Source organism: Mauremys mutica, unplaced genomic scaffold, assembly GCF_020497125.1.
Source record: "Mauremys mutica isolate MM-2020 ecotype Southern unplaced genomic scaffold, ASM2049712v1 000147F_np12_subseq_1:194132_obj, whole genome shotgun sequence".
Lineage (NCBI taxonomy): Eukaryota > Metazoa > Chordata > Testudines > Geoemydidae > Mauremys > Mauremys mutica.
The window spans coordinates 182,550-194,132 of NW_025422865.1; the positions used below are offsets into that span (position 1 = coordinate 182,550).

The following is an 11,583-nucleotide window of genomic DNA, read 5'->3' on the forward strand; positions in this document are numbered from 1 at the left end:
TGCCTCTTTCTTTACTGGGCTAAGGTATCTTTCACTATCTGCTATAATAAAGACTGTTTTCAAAGCCAAGAATTGTTTTATTGAAAAGAAAAAAACTTCCTTGACAGACAGACAGACACACAACATTTCATGAACACAAGAGGGCAGGGGTGTGGGTTGGTGAACTGTACAGTCACAAGTTTGCATATGCCCTGTCTGGATTGCTGTTTAATGAATCCTGCACTTCAGGGTTCATATACTGCATGGTGATGGGGGTTGAATGCAGAGGGTAAGGGTGGTGGTAGGTATCAGGGCTGGTTGGGGAACATACAGGTGTTGGAGGCAGCTGGTGGTGGTAAGAACCTGGATGCTGGGGAAAGGTGGTTTGAGCTGACATTGGGGCACAAGGCACAAAGGACGGGGCGGGTGGGGGAGTAGCACGGTAGTGCTCTGCTTGCATGGCAACGAGTGACTCTATAGACTCCGCTTGGCGCTCCAGGATGCTTAGCAGCCGCTCCGTGGTTTTCCTCTTGGCCACTGCATTTCTCTTGCGTGTCCTGCTTTCTTTCTCTCGCCAATCCTTCAAGTCCTTACTCTCTCGAGCAGACTGATTAAGAACAGTTTTCAGCATGTCTTCTTTGCTCTTTCGGGGATTTTTTCTCAAATTTTGAAGCCTCTGTGATGTTGAACATCTGGGCAGTCCAGTAGTCAAGGTCACTGTAGAAACAGAAATGACAACATTTAACACGGGCAGCATTGTATCCACTATCTCCAGACATGAATTGTTACACTGAGGGAGTGAGTTCTTATTTAAGCATTCTTTTACCCACACGCATAACACTACAGAAGCCACGACATGGTGAGTGAGCAGTGCTTATATGGGGAGAAGTGGGGCTTGGGTGATAGAGGGGAGCTGGTTGCTTCGGGTAATCTGGAGTGCTAGAGGGTTTGAGTGAAATGAAGATGCAGATGCAGGGGTGATCTTATCTCCCTATCTCTTCACTAAAGAGTCTCCCAACATTTTTCACAGGACTTAATCCTGGAAGATGTTTCCCTACTGCGAGTCACTAGGGAACAGCGGGGGGCTCTTTTAGAGCAATGTGGATTCCGCCCGGGACCCTATGCGGCTTGCCTGTGTTCAGAAATGGTCCCCCCACCACTGGCAGAAGAGTGGCGCGGACGCGTCACCGTCACTGGGACAAGGGACACAGTGGCTCTGCCTATAAACCTGCGCAGGCATATTGCCCACGCTCTGGATGAAGCTTTTGCTGAGATAACTGAGGCAGATTACCGCGACGTGATAGACCACATCAACGGGCTATTCCACATCTAGAGGCTGGCATGCATGCATCCATAACCCCCCCTCCTCTCCAGAAACATTTCACCCAGAAAATAAAAGCCGCTTACCGGTAACACGCTCCTCTGCTTGTCCTTCTGCAACTGCTGGCTGCTGCGATTGGGTGCTTTCCTCCTGGCTTGAGAAGAGCTCCTGGCTGCATGCCTCCAGGGAATCTGCGGTTTCTTCCCCCATGCCAGGAGCTTCACTCGCGGTTTCCTCCCCCCCCCACGCCTCCGCCTCCGCCGCCTCCTCCGCCTCCTCCTCCTGTCCCCCAGCCTGCTCAGAAGTGTCCATCGTTATCCTGGGATTGGCAGTGGGGTCACCCCCAAGTATCTCATCCATCTCCCTGTAAAAACGGCAGGTCGTGGGAGCAGCTCCGGATCGTCGATTCCCCTCTCGGGCTTTGTAATAGGCACTCCGCAGCTCTTTAATTTTCACCCTGCATTGTACTGCGTCCCGATCATGGCCCCGATCCAGCATGGCCCTTGATATCTGCTCAAAGATATCGTAATTCCTACGGCCGGAGCGCAGCTGTGCCTGAACAGATGCCTCACCCCAAACACTGATGAGGTCCTGCAATTCACCAGTGCTCCATGCTGGGGCTCGTTTGCCGCGTGGAGGCATGGTCACCTGTAACTGATTAAAACTGATTGCACTCCACACCTGGCTGCAGCAAACAGGAAGGAGATTTTTAAATTTCCCGGGGCATTTACAGGGCGGGTCACCTGAGGCAAGAGCAGTAGAGTGCAAACTGATGTGCAGAGTGGCTGAACAGGAATTCTGGGATACCTCCTTATTCCCTGGAGGACAGGTAAAGCGCTGGTGAGTGTCCACACCTGCTGGGCAGCGCTGGATCACCAGCGCTGCACTCCTTATACCCCTGCCGGGATGGGTTTTCAGCCAGCGCTGCAACCAGGGAGTTGCAGCGCTGGTTGTGCTCTGCAAGTGTGGACGGGGTGTTGTTGCAGCGCTGGAAAGCCTCCACCAGCGCTGCAACTTGTAAGTGTAGCCAAGCCCTCTACTTCATGCTACTGCACTGTTCAAATAGTAAATACACCTTTACAGCGTGTACATTCCAACTGTCTCTCTTTGGCAGGGATAGTCACGACTTTTTTTGCAAAGTTAGAGTAAAAGTGTTTTTTTCCCCTGAACAAACGTCATTCACCGATAGCAATTCTGTAGAAAAGGGAGAGAAAGGGAAAGTGCTTTTACTGCTTCACTTCTTTCTCTCCCCTTGTTTTGTCCTCCCACTCCTTTCACAGCCTCTGCCCAACCAAACTGTGGTTGCTATTATTATAGTTTGATGGTGATAGTGCTGTAGCACCACTCAGTTTAGGATCAGACCCCGTTGTGGTAGGCACTGTACAAACAAGACAAAAGTCCCTGATCCTGCAACTGCCTCCATGTGGATAGATTCCTGCACCCACATGAAGTGCTAGAGCAGTCAAGGGGAGTCTTTTGTGGGCTCAGATTTTTGCCTGAGCAGAGCTCCTGGAAGGACTAGGGCTCAAAACCCGAGTCGTGCTGTTGAATCTGCACAGGCACAAGTGTCTGCCCACGTAGCTCTTTGCAGGTTGGAAGTGGAAGAAATGTGGAGTGTGACGTATGGTTTCTGAGCCATATGTCTGTCAGGGCCAGGGCCGGTGCAACCACTAGGTGGCCTAGGGCACCAAGTGGTTGGGGGCGCCAAAAAGTGGTGCCCCCCAGTTTTTTTTTAAACAGCGGAACACAAGGCTGCTGCTGCTCCCTGCCTCCCGGCTCCAGAGGGGCCGCCCGGGGCACGGCCAGTCCCTCTCCCTGGGGGAGCAGCCGGCGGCGGAGGGGGGAAGGGGAGAGTCTAGTGCTAGCAGCTGCTCCTACTTCCCCGCGCCGCAGGCCGAGCAGGGCTCCTTGCCACCCCCGGGGCTCTCAGTGGTGGTGGCGGCAGCAGGCTCGGGCGCTCGGGAGGAGGGGGTGGGGCTGTCTGCCAGTGCCGCCACTGAGAGCCCCAGGGGTGGCGGGGAGCCCGGCTCGGCCCGCGGCGCAGGGAAGAAGGCGCAGCTGCGCTCTGCTCTTTGGGCTCTGCAAGGTACCTAGCTGGGCCGCGGGGAGCTGCACAGGCCCACGGAGCGCTGGGGGGTGGGCAGGTCCAGTCCCTGGCCTGGGGAATGGTGTATGTGGGAGCAACCCGGGCACCCCTCCCCCAGCCAGTGCCACCCCCTCCAACACTCACCAACCAGTTACCTTCTCTCCTGTGCACCCCCCACTCCAACAACCCACCCTGTCCTGCCACTTTTGCCTCTGGGCAACCTCCAGCCAGCAACCCCCCAAGCCTGCCACAGTCACCTTCACCCCTGCATCAACTTCGGGACTGCCCCCCCTGCCGCAATCTCTCTCCTGCCCACCCCTCCCTTGTGCAAACCCCTCCCTGCCACCTTCACCCCCCTGCAACAACCTTGGGCACAGACAGCCCCCGGCCTACCAGCTCCTTGCAACAACCCCCTCTTGCTCACTTCTCCCTTGTGCCACTGCACCCCTGCAGCGAGCCCTTTTTGCCTCTGTGCAAATCTCTTCCCTGCCACTACGCCTCCACTCCCTCCACCTCTTGGCCACCTCCACCCTCTGCAACAATCCTGTGCACCCACCTCTCTGCCACCTTCACCCCCTGGAAGAGCCCCCATATGACCCCCTCTTTGCAGCCTCCTTCCCCCCCTCCCCGGTGCCCCCTGAACTTTGTGAACATCTGGGCCCCCTGGGGGGAACTTGGCCGTAGGAAGGTGAGGGCTGGACAGCGGAGGGAGGGCGCAATGTGGAAGTTTTGCCTAGGGCACAAAATATCCTTGCATCTGCTCTGGTCAGGGCCCAACCTGGGAATCCTTAGAAGAGCGGTTTTCATGGGAGCGAGCCCGTTGATGTCACAAGAGAAAGCTCTACAAGGTCAGACACTTAAACTGCAAACTCCGCATGGCAAGGACCTTATTTCTATAAGATGTAAGGCTCACGTCCTTAAAGGTATTTGGTGCCTTGGAGGATCTGGGACTAAGAACCTGACCCTGCAAACATGCACATGAGCAGTTTTCTGGGACAGCTCTTGTGAACAAAGCTTGTCATGGGGGCAAGAGTCTGCAGGATTGGCCCTCAAGGACCTGATCCTGCTATCGGTTACGCAAGGGCAGAGCCCTACACCTGCCTGGCACCCTGCTGCCTTCAGCGCCCCGGTGGGCCAGCATCAATCTCCCTCCAGCTTTTATTGTGTTTCATTAAACTCCCTCTGTTGCCCATTGTCCCCTTGCCAGGGGCCTGCTGCTCAGCTGGGTGGGGTGGCGGCTGCTGCTTTGCCCCTCGGCTACGGCCCTGATCTCCCTCCCCGCGCGGCGCCAGCCAGGGGGGCAATTTGTCCAACTCCAGCAATTACAAGGACTTTTCCTCCCCGCCCGGCCAAACTCCTCTTGGCGCTGGAGGGGAGCCACGGCCCGGCCAAAGCACGGGCCGGCCGCCCCCGCCTGCTCCCCGCGCCCCCGCGGCGGCGGCGGCGGCCGGCCCCAGCCCGCGGACACTTTGTAGCCGCGACTTTCTCTCTTTGTATGGGGATTCCATTCAAACTGAGCGGCGGGCGCCGCGTAACCTTCCGCCACGGGGAGGAAAATAGTTCCCAGCCCGCTGCCGATGAGTTCAAAGCGGACGGTTCGGAGCCCCCTCGCTGGGGCCCCTCCGCCCGATCCCCTCCCCCTCCCCGAGCCCCTCCCCCAAGCTCCCCGCGCCTCGGCAGCGCCTCTGGGGCCAAGGCGTGAAACTCCCCCTTCCCTCCCCGATACAATGTAGCCTGGGAAGGGGCTGTATCACTGGGCGTAGAGATTGCAAAACCCAACCACGTACAGCGGGCGATACGCCTCCACCTAACCTGACAAACGGAAGCGCCGGGCCGGCTTGATGGACGGGGCGGGGCGGCCAATGGCAAAGGCACCTGGCCTCCCAAAATGTGGGGGCCTCCAATGGGAGGCCGCGGGAGGCAGGGCCGTGCAGGCAGCAGCGCAGGTTGAGGAGCGTCCCAGTGCAGGGAAGTGCAGCGCTGGGATGAGCCTCAAAGTTCTAGCCCTCGCCGTGCAGGGGATTTAAAGCGGCCGCGCACTGATAGCGCCTCAGCCTCTCTCTCCCCCCCCCAGCCCCAGCCGGGGGCTTTGCCAGCCGCTGCTGCTCCCAGGCTCCAGCAGCCCCTGGTCTCCACCCCCCCCCCCCAAGTTAACTCTGATCTCTCTGCCAGCTTCACCCCCAAATGCCAGCCATGATAGAGAAGGGCCCAGAGGTCTCAGGGAAGAGAAGAGGCAGGAATAATAATGCCACTGCTGCCGCCAGTGCCAATAATAATGGGAATAATAAAAGTTTGGCAGCAGCGGCAGCACCCAATGGAAACAGCAGCAGCAACTCCTGGGAGGAAGGCAGCTCCGGCTCCTCTAGTGATGAAGAGCATGGTAAGTCCCCTGAAGTGGGAGCCTCAAACTCGCTCCGGGATTTTCTCTGTTCATCTCCCTCTCTCACGCGAATCAATGAAGCACGTTCCTTCTAACCCGGACTCTCTCTTTGACATCTCAGCAGGAGGAGGCATGAGAGTTGGAGCCCAGTACCAAGCCGTGGTTCCTGATTTTGATCCGGGTGAGTTATTTTGTCTCTAGTGTCTCCTAAGGATTCAGCACCATTGTGTGTGAGTGGGTTAGGAGCCTCCAACGGCGGGGTGTGTTTGTGTGGGGCTCTGCCTGGAGATCTGACATCCTGCGTTTGGGAGTTGGGGGCTAGTGGCTGGATTGATCCGCTGGACATAAGACTGTTTTATTGAGGGGATGGGGGAGAGGTCACTTTGTGGCATTAGATTTCTAGTAATGAAAAAGGGAGGGGGAAATCAACAACTTTTGTGTGTGTGTTCACCCTGCTGTCCAAGGAAAGAACAGCAACAAGGGGGGAACGTGTAGGGGAAACGTGCCTCCAGACGGGGAGGGGGGGAGGGAGATCGTTCCTTTTCCATGAAATAGAACCAAAACTATAGCTATAGATCTATTTACGTCCCTCCTCGCCCCCGCCCTCCCCCAGGGAAATATGAATATCTTACTCTGTGGCACGGAAGCAAGAGGGATTAGCCGCGCTACTTTCTCCCCCCCCCTTTTCTCCCCCCCCCTCTTTCTTCAGGTGTGGTTAGTTTCATATTCACAATGATCGGGTTGGGATCTGGGTCTTTAAGAGAGTAGCATGGCACTAATTAAAAGGACTTTCATCAAATTCCCTGGCACTAATATGAAATCGAATCCTTTAGTGGGTTTTCTATTCCCCTACCCCCAGGACTTTTTAAAAATACACACCCCCCCTCCCCTCCCCCAAAACGAGACATTCAGGGCCAGAGAAGAACAACGATCTCTTCCCCCCCCCCCCCAACCCCAACGGTTAATAAAAGAAGTCTAGATGCTTTCCAGAGGGCGCTTTGCAAACGGAGAAAAGCAGGGAAGCTGATTTGGCTAGGAGAGACCGTACATGGCAGTTAGATTTCCGCTCCCCCTCCACACGACTTGTGTGTTTGTGGGTTCGACCATAAGGGTAGAAATAAAAAAGATGAAGTCACAAATGCCTGTTCCTCTTTTTGAAATATATTCGAATAGGGCTCTTTTAGTCAAACTAATGTGGCTGTTTTTAAAAAAAAAAAATTCTTAAAGAACCAGTTGGTTGCCAAAATGTTCCACATTCCATTTATTCTGCTGCAGTTCTTTGTAAGCTAATTTAAAGTGGTATGGAAGCAAATTGTGAGCAAACAAAGGAATTGTAGTTGTACTGGAAGGCATGCGATTCAAACATTTTAGTATAGATGTGTCTACAGCTGTGTGTGTAAAGGTAGACTATCGACTTCCTTAGTTTTTAAACGTGTTTTTTAATTGTTCTTTTGTAACTGTAGGTTAAAGCTGGTGAAAACCCTCCTCCTGTCTGGAGGTCTTAACACTTGGAGTTGCCTCTTGCATATCTCAAACTTAATTGAATCCTCTGTACCTCTCAGCTTAAAAGAACAAAACACATGACTTGCAAATAACAATGGTTCATTTCTCAGAACAAACCAGAGAGTAACTCCTGCTGTTAATTGACTTATTAGATCAATCTAAATTCAGAAATATATATTCTTGAGCTTCTCAATGCAGAGGATAAAGATGTTTTGGGTGCCTTTTTATTTAATGGAATAGGTTGGTTTTTCTCTATTTTTACATTGTTGCAGTCTCTGCAAATTGTGCATTTTTTTGTGAATACTCAGGTTGAACATCTTTTTAGTTACAGCATTTCATATAGCTATTTACAGAGTTTATTTGTATTGCCTGTCTCGTCTGTCTTCTTCCTGGGTAGACATTTCTCCTTGGTTCTTCTGGTTGACAGAATAGGATACAAGGTCTCTCTGCACATGGGAACTCCATTTTTTTTGGTTGACCGCTGGGGGAAGGGCTTATTAGGTAGCAATTGACCCTCTTTTTCATTCTGTAGGTCAAGCACAACATTGCTATAAACTACATGGATCCTACTGGCTTCTAGCCAAGTGTTGCAACAATACTTTACACTTTTCATTGAACCTTGCAAATCAATTCTCTAGCTTACCTCATTTCTCTACTAGAGCAACTTTTTTTTTTCTTTACTGCTATGACTGAACTGAATACATTTAGGATTGCATTTATTTTATTCTAGTTTTCAGATAATGCTGTATAGATTTACTTATGCAAAAGTTATTGCATTCATTACTGACTCATCTTTCTTCCCAGTGGGGTGGGAAGTGTATGACATAGCTGGAAAAATAAATTTAACTTACACAACTTCAGTGGAAGTTCAGCCTGAGTAAACAATGCAGTACTTAGTCCATAATGGCCTGATATCAAGTCAATAAGCAGACTTTCATTGACTTCAGTGGGCTTTGGATTGGGCCCTTTTTGTGCAACTAATTTTTAGACATAATTAAGAGTTTAGTGTATACTCACATCTATGTTCTACTTAAGTAGATTGAAAAACTAATGCTAAATTTTATCAAACTACCGCGATAGTTTTGCAATTAAACATTGTTCACAAAAATGGATGTTTTCTCCTCTCTGAACTTCCCTATTCAGTTTTTTATTTGATTTATTTTATTTAAAAAAAATAATAGTATGCATTCCTAAGTAACTGTACTTCTGGACTATAATGCCAGTCAAACTTGACCTTTCAACAAATAGTGTTGATTTTTAGCTATCTAGAGCCTATATCTCTTAACCCTAAACAATTGTTTAGCCTAGAAATTCCTATGACTACTAAATTCAAACATCATAGTGTTATAATAAAGCACAATGACTGTAGGTTCAGTTTATTAAACATCCTATTTCTAGTAGGGAACAAAGGATTGTAAAACCTGTTGTTTCTTTGCCCTGGCCTATTCTGGGACTCTAGCTGGTGCATTGGTACAAACTCCTAGTATAAACAGTGTCTCCTTACCCCTGGGTAAACTGCACCAGTATAAAACTGTGTGTATGCTAGGGATCTGCACTGTTGCAGCTGTACTGGAGGCTGAAACTCAGTGTAGACCAGATTTTTTTTTTTTTTTTTGTGCATCATGGCCATGCTCTTAGTATAGGGACTGTAAATGCTTTTAGCTACAGTTCAGCATTAAAGTTAAGTATGCCTTTGATATATTTATTATTAATCATGTTTATTATGCTAGTGCCTAAAGACCAACCAAGAATGGGGCCCTATTGTGGTAGGCACCATATAGAGTAACAGACAGTCCCTGCCCTGAACGCTTACAATCAAAATTAGTATAAGAAGCAGAAGTAGCAGTCATGTTTGTTCAGTCTGTTTCTTGTGTGTGTATATATAAAAATATAATGCACATGTGTGAGGCAGTTATAGTAAAGAATATTAAACTAGGAAGGCTTTTCAGAACTACATTCTGCAAAATAAAGTGAAGTCAAGCAAGACATTAACAAGATGTTGATTCAGATTTCGTAATTACCTTAGAGTTAGATCAGACCAAAGAGGCAGTGAATACTGTACAACTTGAAATCAAGAATAAGGTCTCCTTAATTACTCTCTGGATTTACAATGATAAACTATTAAACAGAATAAAAACAAAACTACTAAAAAGTGCATAGAGAACCCCATACCTTTTGGCTAGTCGTAGGGTTAGAAGGGACCAGAAGGGTCATCTAGTCTAATCTCCTCTAATGGGATAGAGGTTTTTAGTAGTGCTAGGAAAAATACTGAAACTAGAAGATATATTTAGATTCCTTTTTGGGGCCAAAAAATAACTAGATTTCCTTCTGAATTAAAGTGGCCTTCTGGGTGATCTTAAATTTTCTTTAAAATTATAATGGCTAAAATTGAATGTGTCAGGGGCCTGATGATGATCTGTGTGATTCTTGAAAGCCAAGGACATGAACCTGCAAATACTTATTATGCATGTGGAGCAATAGTCCTTACTTTGTAGCTCCTTGACTTCAGTGGATTGGCTACGGGCAGTAGGACATCCCTGCAAATCTGGATATCCACATCCACGGTCCATTTTTGTGGATTGGATATGGATACAAATTTTATAGCCATGCAGGACTCTAAGGACTAGGTCACATGGACAAAGTTTTGTAGAATCTTTCCTTAAATTAGTCTCATCCTACCCACCCATTGGCCCAATGTAAGGTATTGCAACTACATGTTGCTTTGTTAAACCAGGTCTTGGTAGCTGGACACAGGACTAATTTTTCTATTTAAGACAATAAAAGCAAGTTTTTAATTGTTCATAAGTGTTATAAATATTGATACGTTTTGCTGTTTGGCCTTGAGTTAATGAATACTTTGAGAAAAGCTGTCCCTCCCCCTCCATTGCCCTCTGTAGTAAATATAAAGAATTGTGAGTCAAACATTTGACTGTCAGCTAGCTGAAAGCTCTAGCAAACAATACTTGTTATCAGTAGGCCAGCATATATTGTGAGTTCTCCATTTGAGAAACTGAGGATTTAAAAAAGAGAACAAAAAGCTGTGTGTACTTATGTGTTTAATGGGAAAACTTAGTGAAAGGGAATGTTTTGTGTCCCAAAGATGAATAGAAATCTATTTTATTTTATGTGGGGGGAGGAGGAGGGGAGTACTAACAAAAAACGTGCATGTTACCTCATCCTGATCGCTTTCTGCTTGTTCATCTTGTATGCGCTGAAATATTGTAAATATAAAAAAGAACCTAGTTACTTATTTTAACTCTTTTTGCATAGCTAATAACTTTTAAATAAGATTGAGGTTTCAGTGACTTCGAAAAGCATTATATAATTTCTTGACGAGAACAACTTGTTCCGAATCTATAAATACAGAGAAGATAGAAACAATTTATCCTGTGCAATTCTCCATCTCATGGCTGAAGTGCAACTAAGTACCTTTAATCTCAGTTACAGTACTACAAGTATGAGCCAGTTCTTATATCTCCAGACTTCTGTTATGTCCAGTCATCTTCAGAGAGAATCCTCCTGTTTTCTTTCCAGTCGAAGTGAACTCCTGACAAATGGCTGGTTAATCCAGAGGGTGCCCTAATTCAATCAGATCTATGATGGAGATGCCGGGGGAGGCAGAGAGGAAGAAACCATCTGTGGATTGCTTACAGCAAAGCTGGCCTTCACCAGTCTCTTTCCTGCTATACTACAAAAATCTGAGCACTCTTGACTTGAGGAAGTATTCCTGTTAAGGGAGGAATTACAATAGCACCCTAGAAGCATCTGGATCCAGGGACACAGAAGGTGGGAGAAACTGCTTACTGTGAGGAGGTGCCATTTGAAATACTGGAGGTCTGGGACTGCACCCCACTTTGGTCACGTACTAAGAACTGCCATATAAACATCCAAATGTTTCCTGTCCCTCCTCGATGGCCAAGTCCCCGCTAGTTTGCTGGCAGCTGATTCGATTTCTTTAAAGCTTTGAGAGACTTGGTCAGTACAATCTTGCCTCAGGGAGACCCAGCTCATACTGCCCCTAATACATTCGGTCCCAGTAACTCTTGGAAGTTGTGGGAAGAGTGAAAAGTATAATGAACTAGATGGTTCACCTTGTTTCTCTTGGTATGGCTTCACTTGCTGGAAAGCTCTTGGCATTGCCCGGTGAAGTGAGTAGCCCAGAGATGCTGCCTTTCACTTCACTGTGCAATGCCAAGAGGCCTCTCCAACAGTCTCGTTACTAGAGGTCATGAGAAAACGGGGCCCCCCCCCCCCCCCCCAGTGAAATCAACTTGCTTCATGGGAGATGAAGTCTGACCAGGGAGCCTGGCCTAT

At 48.7% G+C, this 11,583-nt stretch overlaps 1 protein-coding gene across 1 annotated transcript; it reads left to right on the top strand.

The window, feature by feature from the left end:
• The first annotated feature begins 5,317 nt into the window (after nt 1-5,317).
• Nucleotides 5,318-11,448, top strand: LOC123356983 (REST corepressor 1-like). The gene is made up of 3 exons (XM_045000238.1): nt 5,318-5,766; nt 5,888-5,947; nt 10,804-11,448. The coding sequence occupies exons 1-3, from the start codon at nt 5,571-5,573 to the stop codon at nt 10,818-10,820; spliced, it is 273 nt and encodes a 90-aa protein (XP_044856173.1). The 5' UTR covers nt 5,318-5,570; the 3' UTR covers nt 10,821-11,448.
• Nucleotides 11,449-11,583: the final 135 nt, after the last annotated feature.

What these genes read in the sequence shown, in the direction of transcription:
- LOC123356983 (XM_045000238.1), top strand. Translation starts at nt 5,571, where the DNA reads ATGCCAGCCATGATAGAGAAGGGCCCAGAGGTCTCAGGGAAGAGAAGA. An exon ending in CTCTAGTGATGAAGAGCATG is followed by an intron (nt 5,767 to 5,887) that starts GTAAGTCCCCTG and finishes TTGACATCTCAG; the next exon opens with CAGGAGGAGGCATGAGAGTT.